This window comes from Spermophilus citellus (genome assembly GCF_964194105.1).
Source record: "Spermophilus citellus genome assembly, chromosome: X".
Classification (NCBI taxonomy): Eukaryota; Metazoa; Chordata; class Mammalia; order Rodentia; family Sciuridae; genus Spermophilus; species Spermophilus citellus.
The window spans coordinates 116,015,513-116,036,449 of record NC_138190.1 but is presented as its reverse complement, the minus strand read 5'-3'; the positions used below and the strand labels follow the sequence as shown (position 1 = coordinate 116,036,449).

General features: G+C 37.4%; 1 protein-coding gene across 2 annotated transcripts in view; it reads right to left on the bottom strand.

Annotated features, from left to right (window-relative positions):
* Positions 1–2,128: 2,128 nt before the first annotated feature.
* The window catches only part of DOCK11 (dedicator of cytokinesis 11), a 192,857-nt gene continuing 174,048 nt past the window's right edge, over positions 2,129–20,937 (bottom strand). For both annotated transcript variants that reach the window (XM_081276990.1, XM_081276991.1), the window contains 7 exons: positions 19,382–19,495; positions 18,198–18,344; positions 13,923–14,133; positions 13,364–13,554; positions 12,752–12,852; positions 11,326–11,464; positions 2,129–2,815 (listed from right to left, as the gene is read on the bottom strand). In XM_081276990.1, coding sequence (XP_081133116.1) covers positions 2,696–2,815; positions 11,326–11,464; positions 12,752–12,852; positions 13,364–13,554; positions 13,923–14,133; positions 18,198–18,344; positions 19,382–19,495 — 1,023 coding nt within the window. In that variant the 3' untranslated portion in view covers positions 2,129–2,695. The remainder of the gene's footprint in view (positions 2,816–11,325; positions 11,465–12,751; positions 12,853–13,363; positions 13,555–13,922; positions 14,134–18,197; positions 18,345–19,381; positions 19,496–20,937) is intronic.

The window sequence follows — 20,937 nt, the reverse complement described above, 5'->3', positions numbered from 1 at the left end:
AATAAAATTTAATAAAGCAAGATATTTGTTTAAAAATCTAGTTTGCCTCCCCATACATTCTGAGTAAAGTCCAAAAATCATTTGCCTGGTATTCAAAGCCTTCCAAAAATCTAAGTCTAAATTTTCTTTCTAGATCTACCAGCCTCTTGAACAAAATTGCTCTCCTCACCATTCCCTGAGTTTCTGCTGACTCTTTCTGCACCATTGTTCATAATAGTACTTCTGCCCAGATTATGGTCCCATTTATTTACTATTATTATTATTATTAGTAGTAGTAGTAGTAGTAGTAGTGGTGGTGGTAGTAGTAGTACCAGGGATTGAACCCAGGGGCACTTAACTACTGAGTCACATCCCCCAGCCCTTTTTAATATTTTATTTAGAGACAGGGTCTCACTAAATTGCTCAGGGCCTTGCTAAGTTGCTGAGACTAGCCTTGAACTCCCGATTCTCTTCCTCAGCCTCCCAAGCTGCTGGGATTACTGGTGTGTGCCACCATGTCCAGGTTGGCCCCAGTTTTGAAAGCCTGTTCAAAGCTTACTTTTGTGTATGAAACTCCCCCTTAACATTTACAATACACAACGACCTCTCCGTCCTTTAATGTGATGAGAATTATGGACAGTGTTGTTCATTTGTTGTTCATGTCTTACCTTGCTAATTCTTGTACTGTTTAACTTTGTATCTTGCCTCCACGACAAGATTGCAAGCCACTTGGGGGCAAGGACTATTTAATATACTTTTTAAAAAGTTACCATTAGTGTATACACTGTGCTGAAGAAGGTGACAGTAACTAGGTGTTGACAAAAGTGCTGGAGTTTCCCCAAGATGGCTTACTCTCAGCATCACATAGCAGTATTCACTATAGGTGAGTTACTTACACATACATGACAGATATACAGTTTGCCATTAAAATACAAAATTAACTTTCAATAAATAAGTTCATACTCCCCTAAAAGTTTTTTTTTTTAATTTATTTTAGTAACAAGGAGTGAACATATAGATGCTTAACCACTGATCAACATCTCCAGTCCTTTTTATTTTGAGACAGGGTCCTGCTAAGTTGCCAGGCTGGCCTTTAAATTGAGATCTTCCTGCCTTACTTAGCCTGTCCAGTTGCTGAGATTACAGGTGTGTGCCACTGGACCTGGCTCTGCCCTAAAAACTTAAAAATGACATGGAGCCAGGTACAATGGCACATGCCTGTAACCCCAGCACTTCAGGAGGTTGAGGCAGGAGGATTGTGAGTTCAAAGCCAGCCTCAGCAACATGAGGCACTAAGCAACTGAGACCCCGTCTCTAAATTAAATACAAAAAAGGGCTGGGGATGTGGCTCAGTGGTCGAGTGCCCCTGAGTTCATTTCCCAGTACCCACCCCCCCAAAAAAAAGACATGTTTAGAAAAATGTCCAAGCCAGAGCATAATCCCTAACACTTCCCTTATCAGAAAGTATTTTAAAGCCAAGGCTCTGTGTAATCCATTTATATCTCAATGTCTATTTTTCATCCACAAAACAGGCTAGACTACGTAATGAAAGTAAGTCTAGAACTTGAAATGTACAGGAGGCAGCCAGAATTCTTAGGATCATTTATATCTTGGTTTCTCCTGAATTATTTAGGTAATCTGAGATTTCTTCATACATAGGAATATAATCCCAAATTAGCAGTTGCTAACCCTGTGGTGGTTATGTATACTGACCCAAGACATACTGCAACCATTAAATTCTATCAAAATGCTTGATAACCTTGCAACTGAAGAAAATACTCATTACAAAATTCCCACCTTGGACTGCTGATAAAGTTTTGAAGTTGCATAGGATGTACTGACTGCAATTTCTCAGAAGTGTTTTATTTAGTTTTATGGACACATCCAGACCAATTTTGGCAACAAATACTGCTTACTGGGGAAACCTGTGCCCTGTATAAATCCCTCATCTTTTATGTGGGAAAGAGAGCAATAGGAATACTCAGCAACACCACACTGAAACAGCAAGGAATAGTAAATTTGGCATAGAGGATTATATATATATATATATTTATATATAGCTTGTAATTATATGTATTTTATAAAAATTATATATATATATATATATATCATAAACTTGGCATGAAGGATATATACCCTTTCATTCTGATAATTTTCTGATGAACAATTCATTTGGTTCCTCCAGTTCAGCCTTGACTACTAACAGGCAAGAATTCAAGTTGTCCCCCGGTTTGAAATATCCATGTTTTGAAATATCCATGTTTTATGGAAATTTTAATCAAATTTCTCCCCCCAAGGATTAGTATGATAATGAATTGAGCTTCTTATTGAGGAAAACGTTAAATTCAAAATATTATATCCTTCACTTCTAATTACAAATAAATTTTACCTTTTATTGGGTTCCATTATACAATTTTACATAGTACCTTTATTGTTTTAAGCAGTAATTAAGCAAAATGAATTAACATTTCTGAGCTCTACTTTTCAGCATATAGATTTACCTAAAAAAGTACAAACCAAGCACAGTGGTGCAATTTCCAGGCACTTTCAAGTTGCTTAAATATTTACAAATATGTAAGCACCCTGTTTGAAAGCATGAAAATTTTGGTGTCAGGAGGAAACACTCCATGTATATCAAATCTTCAAATTTCAACATTTGCACAGCTCCAAATATTCCTGAGAAATTCAGTCTCTCTGTCATTTACATCCACATTCTTCATACTTCTGTGTATCTTGGGGAACCATAACCTCTGTCACTTGATGTACCACTAATTGCACAAAATACATGTAATGTGTTGCTCATCCAGGGAGAATGCATTGTGTCTTCTTGTAATATCTAAAACAAAAGAAATCCACATGGTTATCATGCAGAAAAATAGCTACTGCCAAAAAAAGAATGTGTATATAAAATTACAGGCATATTTCAATTCATCACTGACACTGAGCTATTTAAAATGACAAAAAGCAGAAAGAGTAAAGAATAACATTACCGACTTAAGTCTTCAAAGCTGTTTTACAAAGGCAGCATATCAAAAAAAGCAGAAGAAAATCTGGTTACTTCTTAAGAAAAACAAAAGATCATAAATGCAAAATTCAATAAAAAGCAAGAGATAATGCAATCTTAATTTTTTTCAACAGATGGTCAGCATAAGATCTCTAACAGTGGACTACTCGTTGATACAGAGTTTATGGATCATCTTCTAACCTAGTGGTTCTCAGAATCACTTGTTGGATTGTTAAAATATGTAGATAGCATACTCCTTCCCTGTAGACTTAGAAATAATACTAAATGAAGAAAAAAAGTGAGAATCACATATTTTTAAAGACACTATGATTATATGAGCTAAATGATACAGAAGATTTTTCTGGGAAATGGAAGAACTTCATCAATATAAAATATAAATGTTATATTCCCATTAGTATATAAATGTATACAGATTTTATGCTTAGATTAGATGGAGGGTAAGAATAGTGTACACATTATATGCAACTTCTTTTAAGTCCTAACATAAATCTCAAGCTTCTATTAATTGGTCTTAAAGATAAACTTTGTGGGCTGGGGTTGTGGCTCAGTGTTAGAGCGCTTGCCTAGCATGTGCCAGGCGCTGGGTTTGATCCTCAGCACCACATAAAAGTAAATAAGTAAAATAAAGGCATTGTATCCAACTACAACAACAACAAAAAACTTTTAAAAAAGATAAGCTTTGAAGCCTCAATATTAAACACTCAAATTGGTCTATGATGGCAGTATTGAATCATCTTATTTGTGATGTTACAAACCATGAAATTTAAATAAAGCCTATAATAGAGAAATTTCTTTTTTTTTAAAAAAAAAATGTTTGTTTTAGTTGGAAATGGAAACAATACTTTTATATTGTTCATTTGTATGTGGTGCTGAGGACCAAACCTGGTGCCTCATACATGAGGGGCAAGCACTCTACCAGTGTGCTACAACCCCAGCCCTGAGAAACTTCTTTTTATAAAAGCCTCATAACAGCTAGGTGTGCTGGCTTTGAACTCCAGATCCTCCTACCTCAGCCTCCAAGCCGCTGGGATTACAGGCATGTGCACCGCACCCGGGCTTGTTTTACATCTTTTGTGAAGAAGTTTTGCTGTTTTTTCTATGCATTACAAGTAATAGAAAATTTTCAACCAGTTTCTAGGAACAAATTTTGTAGTCTATTTGATAACAGTATATACTTCAGAACGGCTATATTGAAGAGAGGTACAACCCATTGTTCTCAGGGCTGAGCTTGAGATACAGATGATAAAGGAAATGGAAGGCTTCCCCAATTTCCTAGTTATGATCACATGGATGGTTTAGGGAGGAAGGGAAAAAGGAGCCTCTGAAAGCTATCAGTAAAGAGGGAAGACTTGGAGCTGTTTGTACTCATTCCTAAGTAGGCCAAGAAGATGCAGAAAGCAGATTCCAGGATCAAACCAACAAGATTTCCAGCCATTGCCGGGCGCAGTAGCACACGTTTGTAATCCCGACAATTTGGGAAGCAATGACAGGAGGATCATGAGTTTAAAAATCATATCTATATCTATATGACCGAGGATGTGACTCAGTGGTTAAGCAACCCTGGATTCAATCCCCAGGGGGAAAAAAAAATTAGTGATCAAGAATGGATACATAGGCAGGGCACCGTGGCGCATGCCTCTTAATCTCAAAGGTGGTGCATGCCTGTAATCCCAGCAGCTGGGGAGGCTGAGGCAGCCTCAGCAAAAGCGAGGTGCTAAGCAACTCAGTGAGACTCTAATAAAATACAAAATAGGGCTGGGGATGTGGCTCAGTGGTCGAGTGCCCCTGAGGTCAATTTCCGGTACAAACAAACAAACAAACAAACAAACCACCAACGGGTACATAGGAGATTGGAGTGGTTGGACTCATTAAATATATGGAATGATGAAAGTCTGGCTGACTGATTCTCAGTACTGAGATGAAAATGGTTGGAAATGACGTAGAAATCTAGTGCAACCTTGGGCTAACTGCGATTAAATTTCTCAGCGCACTTTTCAACAGTACTGAGAATTTATCACAGCTGTGTACCACTGCACCTGGCTTCCCATAGCTCTAAGAAAAACCAAACAAATTGAACCCAGAATTTCACTGAAAAATTGACTAGCTTTCGGTTGTTCTAGTCTCCCTGCTCTGGTTTTCCTCATCGCTGTACCACAGTTCCTTGGTTACCAAGCACTGGATGTATTTGTAAGCCCACCATTTGTGACAGTTTTCCACAGCAGGTGACTGTCTTCAAGCAATCTGAAATGCAGATTCTAGGACAAATTCAGGGCCAACCTTAAGAATATATATACTCTGTTTGGGTGTCATAGTCTATAATCCCAGTGACTCTGGAGGCTGAGACAAGATTGTAAACTTGAAGCCAGAACCTGTCTCAAAATCAAAAACAAAAAGGGCTGGTGATGTGGCTCAGTGGTAATGTGCCTTTCGGTTGAATCCATGGTACCCATGCCCCCACCGAAAAGGAAAATATATTCTCTGAAAGGTTATAATTGTCCTTGTTTATTTATTTATTGGTACTGGGTATCGAGCCCAGGGACACTTCACCACTGAGCCACATCCTCAGCCCTTTTTTTTTTTTTTTTTTTTTAAAGAGAGAGTGAGAGAGGGGGGGGAGAGAGAGAGAGAGAGAGAGAGAGAGAGAGAGAGAGAGAGAGAGAGAGAGAGAGAATTTTTAATATTTATTTTTTAGTTCTCGGCGGACACAACATCTTTGTTGGTATGTGGTGCTGAGGATCGAACCCGGGCCGCACGCATGCCAGGCGAGCGCGCTACCACTTGAGCCACATCCCCAGCCCCCTCAGCCCTTTTTTGAGATGGGTTCTTGCTAAGTTGTTGAGGATTTCTCTAAATTGCTGAGGCTGGCTTTGAACTTGTTTGTGGTCCTCCTGCCTCGGCTTCTTGAGCCGATGGGATTACAGGCATGTGCCACTACACCCGTCATTTCTTTTCTTTTTTTTTTTTTTTTTTTTTTTTTTTTTTTTTTTTTTTGACATTCAAATAGAAAATATTTACTTTTAAGGTTAAATAATAAGGAAAATGTACACAGTTGTGAAAACATAAACATGTGAAATTGAAAGTTAGGGATAATAGCTACAGTTGTATCTGGCTTAACTTCCAATATATTTCAAAATGTATGGTGGCATGGTATTGAGACAATTCTGATTTAATAACATAAGCAGCTGGGGCTGGGAGTATAGCTCAGCAGTAGAACACTTGCCTAGCATTTCTTTTAATGATTTTCAATTTCTTTATTTGTGCCAGGGAGTGAATGCAAAGGCTCTTAATCACTGAGTCACATCCCCAGCCCATTTTAAAATATTTTATTTAGAGACAGGATCTTGCTAAATTGCTGAGGCTGGCTTTAAACTTGTGATCCTTTTGCTTCAGCTTCTTGAGCCACTGGGAATACAGGAGTGCGCCACCATGCCCAGCTAATTTCTTTCCTTCTAAATTTGGTGCTGTAGATCTGTTATGGTTTGACAAGAGACGGTGACCCCAAAGCTCCTATTAATGCAGGAATATTGTGGTGAGAGGACTTGAATCAATCTGTGAAATATGGTATATTAAGAACTATGTAATGTTTTGAACAACCAACAATAAAATTAAAATAAAAAAATAAAATAAAAGAGCTGTAACCTAATCAGTCTATCCTAATTTTAAAGGACTTGTGCTTGGTGGCAACTCTGGGCCCTTGGAGGTGAGGCTGCAGGAGGTGGATCACTGGGGGTGAGTTCTTTGGAACTGATTCCTTTTTTTTTTTCATACTGGGGATTGATCCCAGCCACTCAAACACTGAGTCACATCCCCAGCCCTCTTTTATATTTTTATTTAGAGACAAGGTCTCACTAAATTGCAGAGGCTGGTTTTCAACTCCTGATACTCCTGTCTCAGCCTCCCAAGCTGCTGAAATTACAGGTGTGCGCCACTGCAACCAGTTACATCTTTTAAAAAAGTTTTTAAAAACATTTTTATTGGTACTTTTAGTTATATGTTAGGATTCATTTGACATAAAAGCATTATTACTATTATTTTAGAAAAAGGAAAACGGTTTATTGCTTTGTTAGCAAAGGAGAAACACAGGGGACTCCTGTCCCAGAGGCTGTGATTCTGTCCTTCAGCAGGAACATGGGGCTTTTAAACAGGTGACTCAAAGGCTATATTCCAAGTGTTCTCTGCTGGAGCTGTAATTCACTTGTTACTTTGGAAGATTGTCATTTCTGAGATCTTTTGGTACCATCCCCAAAGTCTGGGTTACTTTGTTGCTATGGTGGGTGTGTACTCAAAGACAGAATGAATCTACCTATGATGGCGAACAAAGGTAATCCTGTTTCCTCCGAGATTAGGGAGGAGCACAGAGAGAGGAAGAGAGAGAAACGTGTTCATTTAAAAAATATATATATTTTTTAGTTGTTGATGGACCTTTATTTTATTTATATGTGGTGCCGAGAATTGAACCCAGTGCCTCACTCATGCTAGGCAAATGCTCTACCACTGAGTCACAACCCCAGCCACCAGAAACGCGTCCATTTTAAAAATAAGTTGCAGTGGCAGAGCAGCAAGGGCTATATTCCAAGCATGAAGTGGACACTGTTACATTTCCCAACTGTCATTTCTACATTCAATTTCTATGGGAAAATGGGTGACAACATCTCCAAGCTGCTTCCTGCTGAAAGAGGGCAAAGTTAGAGAAAGTAACCCAAAGTCCTTCTTCTTTATGATGTGGGGCATGGGCAGGTAAGGGTATTCAGTATCAGTGTAGTCTGGAGGATAGAGTATAGTTTGCTCTAATTCAGTCCCCAGGACTTCCCCTTTCCCTCCCCTCTACACTAGTTTTGTTTAAGTATCTTGTGGATATACATAAAGGTAAGATTCACTGTGGTATCATATATGATCCTAGGGAAGTTAGATCAAATTCATTTCACTATTATTCCCTTATCCTGTCCCTCCTCCCTCCCATCAATCCCCTTCTTCTATTCTACTGATCATTTATTTTGATGGAATTCCCCCACTGGGGATATTCTCTTTCCATGTGGCTCCACCCTCCCCCTCTCTGCTCCCAGGAGCCAAGAGCTGAGCAATTCTCCTCCACTGTTGCCCTTACGCCATGATGTTGTGCCTCACCTCAGGTCCAAAGTGATGAAGTTGGCCAACCACACACTAAACCTCTGAAATCATGAGCCAAAAATAAACTTTCCTCCTGTAAGTTGATCTTGTTGGGCATTTTGGTCACAGCCATGAAAAGCTGACTAAAACAGAAATTGTACTGAGAAGTGAGGTCATCACTGTGACTAACCTGACTATGTGGTTTAGGAGAAGTTGGAACTGTGTGTAAGTGTTTAAAAAATGTGGAGATAAGGCTGGAGAAGCAATAGAATATTGTTAGCAGAGCTTAATGTGTGATTCTGGTGGGAGCTCAGAGGATCAGAATGAAAACAGCAAGGGCTGTACCCACGACGTTTCAAAAGGGAATGAGAAATCTACTGGGAACTGGATTAAAGGTCACTTGGGTTATATTCTGGTAAAGAGGTTATCTACATTCTGTCCATGTTCTTACATTTTGTGAGAGGCTGGATGTAAAGGTGATGGATTAATTAATCTGCCAGAGGATGTTTCAAGGCAACACAGCATTCAGGTGGTGTTATGGATATTGTTATCAGCTTTTAATCAGGTTTTCTGTGAGAACTGGGAGCAGAAAGCAGAGAAGGATTTTAAAAATTTGCAATTTGGCCAGAAACCGGTGAGCAAAACTGGGGACAAGGTAGGTAGTTGTGGTTGTTGAAGAAATTACATCCCTTAAAGAGGTGCTAAGTCTTTGCAGATACACTAGGAAAGATAGCTTGAAGAGATCTCTCAAATTGGAAAGACCACACCCATCACAGCCTCAAGGGTATAAAAGTAAAAATTCTTTTGAGATCCGTGAGGTACGCTGCACCCACGGGGGGCCTAGGAAGTTTTTTCACTATGCTCAGCTACTCAGACAGCTGCAACCTTGGTCCAAGGTAGCCTGATGACAGTTCCAGCTGGCAGCAGATGGTGATGCTGATTCTTCAGGATTACAGAATGTTGGAGTTAAGAGGTCATGGAAGTTTCCACCAAAATTTCAAAGGCAGGCCTGGGAGGCCAGGCAGTGTTGCAGGTTTGGAGTTCCTGTGGGCTTCCCCTGAGAGGGTGATGCATAAAGCTGTAAGAAGGAAGCTGCTGCTGCAGTGGAGCCCCCCCCCCCCCCCCCGCAAAGATTAAGAGATGCCAGTAACGTGGAATATTTGAAAAGGAAAGCTGCTGACTGCAGACAGAGACAGGCAAAAAGAGAGATAAGTGGGCTCAACCAGCAAGGCCAAAGGAGCAGGGATTCCCAAGCCCTTTGAAAAGTACATCAAGCAGCCATACGCCCCAGATGCCTGAGGTGAACCTACAGGAAGTGTTTGCCTGGCTGAGTTTAGGTCTTGCTTTGATCCCATCCCTTCTTTTCATGCTCCTAATTCTTTGTGTGTGTGTGGGGGGGGGAGGGGGGTGCTGGGGATTCAACCCAGGGCCGTGTGCATGTGAGACAAAGCACTCTACCAACCAAGCTATATCCCCAGCCCCTAATTCTCTTTTGGAATGGAATTTTTTACTCTGTTCCACTATGCATAGGATATATATAACTTGTTTTTTAATTTTTAAGGGGATCGTAGCCAAGTTTGCCTTGAATCTCTGATAAGACTTTAGGTTTGGACTTTGGGCCAACGCTGGAACTGTTAAGACCATGGGGACAGACTTTTAGAAATGGACATAAGCTTTTGGGGGCCAGGGTCAGAATGTTATGGTTTAGTATGAGGTACCCCCCTGAAGCACCAATATTAATACAGGAATATTCAAAATGATATAATTGTGAAAGCTATATCCTAATTTGAAAAAAGCCTTGTGTACGAATTATCTCTGAGCCCAAGAGGCATGGATAGAGGAGGTGAGTCACTGGAGTTGTGCCCTTAAGGACTGCATCCTTCCCCCTGGCTCCTCTCCTTCATTCTCTCTGCTTCTTAGGCACCACGAAGTGAGCACTTTTCCCTTTGTTGCTAGCCTTCTGTCATGATGTTCTACCTCACTTCAGGTGAAGTGATAAGAGTCAGCCAACCATGGACTTGAACTTCTGAAACCATGAACTTTTCCTCCTCTATTCTGGTCTTGTTGAGTGTTTTGAAAGATGGAACACAAGGCTTCAGGTATACTAGGCAAGTACTCTACCACTGGACTACCATCTCAGACCCATCTTTAATTTTTTTTTCTTGGTGGTCCTAGGAATTGAAACCAGGGGCACTCTACTACTGAGCTAAATCGCCAGTCCACTCTTATTTTTTATTATAAGACAGTGTTTTGCTAAATTGTCTAGGCAGGTCACGAACTTGTGGCCTCTTACCTGAGGTTGAGTTGCCGGGAGTACAGGCAAGTGCCACTACACCAGCCCCATCTTTATTTTTAAATATTCAGTGTTTATAATGTTACTAAAGAAAATATTTATTTGGTGTTTTTATTAGCAAGGGAATGAAGGAGACTTTATGATAAGGTTAAAAAGCTCAGTCACTGAGGGACCAGTCTGACATGTTGTAACTTTTATGAACGTGATTAAAATGTTAAAATGGTTAAGGGACAATGCATGTACAACGTGGTTGCATACATGAATTTCAAGGCCCCAATATAGGAATGGATCTTACCAGCATAGTTCAGTAGTACTTAGGTTTCCATAAGGGTCAGTAGGTCTATAAATGTGATAATTAGTGATGACATAATTTGGCTGTGATAATCAGGTCTTTGCTTTTCTATTATTCAGGCTGTGTTTTGTTAGCAGTAAATATCCCTAACCTTCAGTGATAGATTAAAATGCTAAGGTTACATAAACATAAGTTTTCTAAGCTGTAAGGGTAGGAAGACAATCCCCAAGTTTTGGAAATAACTCAGGATCTCACCTAAACTACAGTATGTAGTTTCTGACAGCCAAGACAGGAATAGTATTTGGGGACTTGGGTACTGAGCTAATCATTTCATTTCTTTAGGATTCTTCTTGAGAGAATCTAACCCATGTTCACAGTAGATCTATTCAGATTTGCTCAGCTAGTGCCTCTAATATTGTAGCACAAAGAACAAAATGGTTTATTACTGATAATTGCTTCAGTAACAGTTTTAAATAATTGCTTCAACTTTGATTACAGAGAACATGAACAAATTTTAAAGTACAGAACAAATAATTTGAACAAAACATATTTAAAACTATAGATTTTTGTCAAGTAACACTTTAGGGACTCCAGATCATGTTTTCATTTACAACCAGTCTTAATACTTGCCTGCTCATGAATAATGTCAGATAATTCTTTCACCATGTCTCTGAAATTTGACTTTAGCCCTTCATGGTACTCAAATTGATCCTCTTTAATTAGTCGCTCATTTAGTTCAAGTGCAATGCTGCATGCTTGTATGAATTTCCTATGGATGGATGACAAAGATAAAGGTTTCATTATTTATTTTTAGGAAGTCTCACTGACAATCAATTTGATAATTCACTTTAAGCATAACTCGCCCAGAGGGAAACAAGAGAATTCTTTATTTTCTCACTGTGTATTTGTTAATGTCACTTTCTAACTTGAAATACATTCTCCTTTTCCACCTCTGTCCTGATTTCTTATCTCCTTTAAATCAAAACACATACCCCCTAGGAAGCCTGCTTGCTCAGTTATTTACTTGTTATTATGCCACTGAAGTTGTGCTAACATTAGTTTGTATCTGCAGACAGTAAGTCATTCATTCAAAAAGAATTTATTTTCAGTTTACTATATGCCCATTACAGTGTTAGATGCCATAGGTGTGAAGAATATTTCTTGGGCAGGCAAGAGTGGGGATAGGGAGTTGAAGAACCGTCATAAAAGTATTTTTCTCATTATTTTATGTGTTTATGTTTAATGTCCACAATTATAGTGTATGTCTGAGGAGGCAAAGTACCTCATTGCCCATATGTTTTATATCCCTGTCATAGCAACTAGTAGAGTTTTTTTTAATAGGATCCAGGCAGGCATTATTAATAAGTATTGGTGAATGAATGACTACTGGTTACTCTGCAAACTGGAACAGCTGATAACACACAAACAGGAAAAGTAAATGGCATGTCAGGAGCAGATGAGTAGATAGGTTATCATATTTATCCTTAGTCTGTTTGATGCAACTGTTTCTCGTGTTCTGAATGTAAACTGTTTATAAATTCAACAGATTTTCAAATGTAAGGTTCATTCAGACATACCTTAGCTTACAGGGTTGCTTAGTGCACACAAGATATTGTATGTCCTAGACTGGCAGAATCCAAGTGGAAGCAAGAATACAGGATAGGAGTAAGCGCCTCTGCAACCCTTCCAGCCCCACTTTTACTTCTACCCTAAATGGTCCGAAATGCTATAACACAAGGTCAATCGGGCAAAGAAGGAAATCAAAAAATGAATGTAGGTTTGTGTTTGTGTCACTTACAATATCCAAAGCAATAAAATAAATTGGCACATTAATCTCTTGGGTCACTGGGGCATTGTTAATATCCTGTAGCATGAAACAGATTATGTATTTCCTCACTACTCAAAGTACCATCCAGAGGTCACTTAGCTATTACAAAAGTACACAAAGAATGTCCTTTTTTTGTAGGGGTATTATCTGGTAAATACTTTGTTGTTGTTTTTAGAAGAAAACAAGGAAAAGAATATATGTCTCATCTAAAAATTACTAAATGCTTACCTAAACATGTCTTTCAACTCATTTACTTTCTTAGGTGGATACTTGATGGCTTGACTATCATTTAAGAAAGCCCTTGCATATGCTAATGGACCAGCATTGACCTAAATTAAGAAAGGAGAAAAGTGAGAGAATTATCAGCATGTAGTCGGAAGAAGTTTTTGCATTTCTCCTTTTTATTAAAATAGCTCAAGGGCCAGAAGCATGGCTCAGTCACACACTGATTTTCCAGCATGCACATGCCCTGGGTTCCATCCTCAGCACCAAAAACATAACAAAACTATAAGAAACCTATATCTGAGAAGTTTTTTTTATGCTTACAACAAGTTTATGTGAAAAATCATTAACTAAAGCACATAATCTGGAAAGATGATACTCTAATTAAATTAGTTAATGATTTCTGATATGTAAATATAGGGCTTGGTTAGTCAGAGGGATTTGTTTAACGTCTTTTGACATTATGGAAATTTATAAAAATTAAACATAATTTCTTAAGTTAACAAATTATACAGGTTTTTGCACTCAATGAGAGCATAACACACAATTACAATTAATGCTTGCTCTATGCCTGTGTGAAAGCAAGAGAAATATTAGGAAGTGTTTAACAAAACTTACCTGTACAGATACACAGCCCTGTAATTTGAGTTGTAGCTGAATCATATCCACATCAGTAGAGGAGCAAAGCTTTTGCAGCTCTGCAGTTCTATCTTTTATTTCATCAGTAGCAACATCAATTGGCTTTAAATTAATCTGCTGTTCACAGTGTATTGGAATTCTCTTCTTCACGTAGGGAAACGAATTTGAAGCTATTAAAAATGTTAAGATTGATTTATTAAGTTTAGAAAATCAAATTCAAATAGTTGAATTTTTAAAAAATTCATTGTGCTTAATTCTCTCCATGCTTTTTCTAGAAGATGCCTAAGGTATTATATAGAACTTACTGCTTCAGGATTAAGGGATAAATTCCCTTTATGAGACATGTCTAAGCAATCATGAATGACATATGGGAAAATGATGGTTTATCACAAGGACATGTTTGTACAAACTTATAACTCAACAGTAAAACAACAAATGATTACAATTTCAGTTACAAGTTCCTGCTGGCCAGCTGGTACTTGTGTTTATCAAAAAGGACCATGACAAATAATAAGATAACATGAAAAGTCCTACTTACTAGTCAAAATGGTCCGGCGTTTACACTGTTCTTCTATACAACCTTGCTTTTTGCCTGATAAAGTATAAGGAGCTTCAAAAACAAATCTGTTGATATTATGATTTCTTTCAAACTCAGTCTTTCTTTCTGTGAGTTCTTTGTCATCAAAGTAGGGCTTCACATAAGTGACTTGGATATGAGCATATTTTGGATCAAGCTCTTTGGCATTTACCTATAAAATAAGACAAGTTTTTAATTTTTTTTAGATTCAATGGAAGGGAAAATGAAATGTAGGTAATTTACTCCTTTGAGATCACATGAGAATCACTGCCGTTATGATTGTGCTTCCAACTGAGTAAACACCTGGAGGAGGTCTTCATTTCTTTTTTAAGGATCATTTATTTCTGATTATAAGAACTTACAGAAACCTATTTGGAGACTACAGAAATGTAGAAAGAAAATAAAAATTACTGTAATCCTATCATCCAACAATGACCATTATTCACATTTTCATCTAATATTTTTTCTATGCATATATATTCAGAAATCTGATATCATGCTAAACATTTTTTGTCATCTGACTCCTTAAAATATTTTAAAATACTTAATTGTGCGAATTCTACCTGAATAAAAATATCTTAAGAGTTCTATATTGGGGCTGGGGATGTGGCTCAAGCGGTAGCGCGCTTGCCTGGCATGCGTGCGACCCGGGTTCGATCCTCAGCACCACATACCAACAAAAGATGTTGTGTCTGCCGAGAAGTAAAAAATAAATATTAAAAATTCTCTCTCTCTCTCTCTCTCTCTCTCTCTCTCTCTCTCTCTCTCTTTCTCTCTCTCTCTCTCTCTCTCCCCTCTCTCACTCTCTCTTTAAAAAAAAAAAAGAGTTCTATATTGGAGTAATTGATTATTGTGTGTGTGTGTGTGTGTGTGTGTGTGTGTGAGAAACACACACACACACATACATACACACAGAGATAGACAGATACTGGGGATTGAATCCAGGATACTCAGCCACTGAGCCACATCCCCAACCCAACCCATTTTATTTTTAATTTTAAGGAAAAGTCTCACTAAGTGGCTTAGGGCCTCACTAAGTTGCTGAGGCTGGCCTTGAACTTGCAATCCTACTGCCTTAGACACCCAAGTCACTGTGATTACTGGTGTGTGACACCACAGCTGGCTGATACCTTTAAGTTGCTTTTCCAACTTTTTGTTATTACAAATAGTGTTTTTATGAACATCCTTGAATTTAAAACTATGTTTATTTTTTTCTGATTTTTCCTTAAGATAAATTCCTAAAAGAAAATTTCTTACTTAAAAAGTTTACATGATTTTAAGGATTTTGGTATATATTATCTGATTACCCTTCAGAAAAGCTTACTAATTTAGACATTCACAAGCAGTGCTGGAAATTATGAGTAGGTACTCTTGACTGAATTATTTTAATCCTATCCTATGGAGAAAGGGGAGGACAAGAACACACAATGATTCTACTTTAGAGCCACAAAAGTCTAGGTTGTAGGGTTGGGGTACAGTTCCACGGTAAAGTGCTTGCCCAATATTCATTAGGCCCTGGGTTCCATACCTAGCACTGCAAAAATTAAATAAACAAAACAACACAAAAAAAATCTCTAGCTGTAGCTGTGAACCATTTCATGAGTGATCTAAATTCTGTGATGCTAGATGTAAATCCCAGCATCGTCTCTGTTAGAGATTCATTGAGGACTCTCAACCCCTCATTCTAAGAATATCTTCATTAACTCTATAGACAGTTCCCAGGATCATTTTCCAACTATATCTGCCTTGATCAATATCCTTGCCCCTCTCCAGAAACACACACACACACACACACACACACACACACACACACACACAGTTTCCGTATCTCTCTCCCTCCACCCCCCACATATACAGGAGGATGGACAGGACAGATTAAATTTCTTAGAATCTTTTAATTTCTCCAAACCATTCTATTTTTTTGCCTATCTCCAGAATTTTTTTTTTCTCCCATTAAAAAAAAAAAGGTAGAGTTCACCAGAGAGACCTGAGGGAAATCTACTGGCATTGAGACAAAATATAAAAGGGAAATTAAAAAGAGGTCAAGTCTGGTGTCTGACCTTAATAAGTTTATATATACATTATATATATATATATATATATATATATATATATATATATATACACACACACACATATATATTGTATTATATATACATATATATATAATTATATATTTAATAGTACACAGGGTATATACAAATAGCAAAAACTATTTATTTACAATCAAGACTCTGATCTCAATCCTTAGGGGTAACCATGACTGACAATTTTGTATAAATATTCCTGAAATTTCCTGAGCTTGTATAAGTATATGCGAATATCCAGGTTTTATACAAATATGTCATACTAACCAGAGTCCTACATCTCACCTCTTTTTCCCTTTCATAACAGATCTTTTTGGGTTCATACTGACACTTATATAAATCTTTCATTTTTTAAATGCCTAGGTGACTATATCCATTATATGGGAAATACCATCATTTATTTAGCCATATGGACATTTAGACTGCGTCCAGGTTTTTGCTATATAAATTTTGCATCAGGGAATATCCTTAAACATATTCTTATGTATGCACATCTACAAGATAAAATTTTAAGTGAAATTATTAGGCTCAAGGACACACACAGTTAAAATATTGGAAGATAATACCAATTAACCTCTTTAAGAGGAGTATTTTATATTGCCTATATCCTTAAGCAGATTTTGTTCTTTGGCAAGGTAAAAGAGTGTTTTATACATTTTCCATACAGTAAATAAAAAATCAAGTCCCTCATGTAAAAGGGCATAATATTTGCATGTAAAACATACACATCTTCCTGTATACTTTAAATCATTTCTAGATTACTTACACTATCTAATACAATGATAATACTATGTAAATATTTGTTAGACTATAATTTTTAAGGAATAATGACAAGAAACAGAAGTGTATTCATGTCCAGTATAAATGAGTCTTTTTAATACTTTTGGTTGACTCTATGGATGTGGAACCCCATAGGTAGGAAGAACATTTTTTTTGGTGGTATTGAGGATTGAAACCATGGGTGTTCTACCACTGAACTACATCCCCATTTGTTTTTATTTTGTATTTTGTGACAGGGTTGGCCTCAAAGTTGCAATTCTCCTGCTTCAGCCTCACTTGGTTCTGATGGTAATTTTTAAAAGAAAGAACTGTACATGATGTGTGTTACCTACAGGAAATGAACAGAATATCATGCATAACAATGTCAGGACTCAAGCAGCCTGTTGGTGGTTTGTCACCAGCATTTGGGGCAGGTTTTCAGAGGTGGATAAAAAGAGAAAAATGCATATTGTTCAGAAAGTCTGGCTCTGGGGCCTGGGGATGTAGCTCAGAGGCAGAGAGCTGGCCTAAATGTAAAAGGCCCTGGGTTCAATTTTAATATAGCTTAAAAAAAGGAATTTAAGAAGCTTGGATCTCCATTACCTTTCCATTTACACAGTGCTCAATACTGTGGGAGCAAACTAAGACTACCTTAGGCTGCAAAGGGAGGAAATCTATCATCTTAAGTTGGTAAAACAATACAAAATAGTGAAACTAATAAGAAACAGGTTTTGCCAAATACTAATTTTGAACCTATCAGCAAATCTATTTTTTAAAAATATTTTTTGTTGTCAATGGACCTTTATTTTATTTGTTTAAATGTGGTGCTGAGAATCAAGCCCAGTGGCTCACACATGCTAGGCAAATGCTCTACCACTGGGCCATAACCCCAGCCCCAGAAAATCTATTTTAATTGTCTTTAAGCATATGTTCAAGATAAAACCATACCCAGAAAATATATGTCAATCTACTTCCTTGGGAAGGGGCAGGGGACAGGTATTTTACCACTGAGCTACATCCCCAGTCTTTTTTTGAGACAGGGTCTTCCGAAGTTTCCCAGGCTGGCCTGGAACTTGTGATCCTCCTGCCTCAGCCTCCCAGTCTTTGGGATTACAGGTGTGAACCTCCACGCCCTCGTTATCCTTTCTTTTCTTAATTTTAGTTTTCTTTTTGTGATGCTAGGGAGGCAACTCAGGGCCTCACACATGTTAGGCAAGTGCTCTTTCACTGAGCTACACCCCCAGTCCAGCCTGTGTACATTCTTTCACTATCCAGAAGTCTCTATTTCCTTGTTTCTCCTCTGCCATTTAAAATAAGGAAAAAAGTCAGGAGCAATGTTCCATGCCTAGAATTAACAAATTATGATATCAAAATGTGGGGCATAGGTTACCTTGTCTGAATCCTGAATTATTTTGACATTTTCTGTGCCAAGTTTTTCACCATAAAGTTTAACAAGTCTCAAGGAAATCTCTGAGAGGCCGGTGAGCTTTGGTTCTTTATAGATGTACTCCTTTCCATCCTCTTCTTCAAAAAACGACTATTGTAAAGTTAAATCAATAATTTATGAATTGAATGAGCAACCTACTAAGTAACAATTATATATTTCAAATGCATTTTAAATAATATTACTAATAGCTGCATGCATATATTCACTTTTTTACCTTCAAATAAATGAGAATTTTCAAATTCACAATCATATCAACATATCATTAGCCTGAAGATTTCTTGAGATTCTCCTCCTTCCCTGTATGCTTATCACCTGTTTTGCATTTGGATGTATTTTAAAACATATTTTTCATTGCAGATAGACACAATACCTTTATTTTATTTAATTATGCATATATGTAAATTCGTACCAGGGATTAAACCCAGGGGTGCTTAACTACCGAGCCACATCCACAGTCTTTTTTTTTTAAATATTTTTTTAGTTGTATATGGACACAGTATCTTTATTTATTTTTATGTGCTGCTGAGAATTGAACCCACTGCCTCACACATGTGAGGCAAGTGCTGTACCGCTGAGCTATAGCCCCAGTCCCCCCACTCCTTTTTTATATTTTGTTAAAGACAGGGTCTCAGCTGAGTTGCTCAGGGCCTTGATAAGTTGTAGAGGCTGGCTTTGAACCCCTGATCCTGCTGCCTCAGTCTCCGAAGCCACTGGGATTACAGGCTGCACCACCACACCTGGGTTATTTATTTATTTATTTTTATGCGGTGCTGAGGATTGAGCCTAGTGCATCACACATGCTAGGCGAGTGTTCTACTGCTGAACCACAACCCCAGCCCTATATTTGAAAGTGTTAATGACTGGATAGTTGACATATACTTTATTAGAAGCATAACAAAAAATGAAACTGAAAGAGAAATCCAAACCTTATAGGTTGTACTCTGATCTAATGAACTTGATAAGAACCAATGTGAACTTTAAAGTTGCAAAGCAAGATCCTTGCTACTGTAATAGGCACTAACTGGACAGAATCCTAGAGTCAATAACTGCTACCGAAGTAATGTAACAAACTAAAACCAAAAGTGAATGTTTAAAAAGAAAAACAACTCTATATAAAGTATACTTACTTGGCCATAAAAGGCAACTCGGAAGAAAGTACCCAAAAGTCTTTTTTTGGTGTGCATAACCTCCAAAATTTTTGTATAAGCTCCATGAAGTGTTCTATAAACATGAGTAAGTTTCTGAAAAATGAAAATATACAAATAAGATTTGTCTTTTGGTCCATCACTAAATGTCTTCAAGATGAATACACAAGAATAAAAAGCATCAATGTTTCTTTTTCAAAACTATTTTGGTGGCACCATTCATATCCTTTTGCCCCATTGTTACAATAAGACAAAAGACTTCAACAAATTTGGATCTAAGGGTAGAATTTAAAATGGTAAAATGACACTGAATATACTATCATGCTTCATTTTATTCACCTCAATGGTAATATATATTTTAAAAATATTATATTATCTGGATTTCATCCTTAGTACCACAGGGGCGGAGGTCAGAAAATGGGGCCTTTGTTTTGAAACTCTTACAAAGCTTCTTAGGAATCTTTGGATTTGTACTGATTTGATAAAAGCAGTAGTGGCAAATCTTGTTTTTTTGTCTCATATACTATTCCTGGCCATCTATATGATCTAAATTTAATTATTTAATTCTAGCTTATTAATAAAATCTTGAATATCACTATAATTTGTTTTTCGGTACCAGGGATTGAACCCATGGGTGCTTAACCATTGAACCACATCCTCAGGCCTTATTTTTAATATTTTATTTAGAGACAGGGTCTCACTGAGTGTCTTAGGGCTTCACTAAATTGCTGAAGCTGGCTTTGAATTCACAATCCTCCTCCTCAGCCTCCTGAGCTGGTGAAATTATAGGCATGCACCACTACACCGAGCTGTTACTGTAATTTTTCAGGCATGCTCCATATACGTCAAGAGTATTGCAAAGAGAGGAAGCCCTAAAATCTAGGACAAAAAAGCAAATTTAATCAGAGTCAGATTAGAGCACAGTTTAGAATACTACCCAAATTAAAATATATATGTTTTCACTACAAGAAACTTTTTCAATATTGAGAAACTATCTGCTCTTTTAAAAATGGCTTAAATCCTAAATCACCCCTTTCCTAGTACAATAGCAGTAGAAATTATGAAATTAATTGAGTGACTTGATTATAAAAAAAATTCCTATTTAGCAGTGGTGGCAACGACTGTTTATTAAACTACTATTCTTTATTAACTACCCTTTATCAATACATTATTTAGCAGGCCAAATTGAAAAAAAAAAAACTTCTCATAATAGGGTTATTACTGGTGTCTTTTTACCTTCCTCATTGTTATCTGCCAGCACTTTTAGTGTCCTCAACAACTGAAAAGAATAGAATCGTCTCTTCCCTGAGCAACCTGGATATCTGATAGCTTTTGTTTTTTAAGTGAAGGTTTAATGAAAACCATACTGATTATTTCTTAAATATTTATTTATTTATTTATTTTAGTTGTAATATGGATGCAATACCTTTATTTATTTATTTTTATGTGGTGCTGAGGATTGAACCCAGGGCCTCACACGTGCTAGGTGAGCACTCTACTGCTGAGCCACAACCCCAGCCCCAAAACCACAATGATTA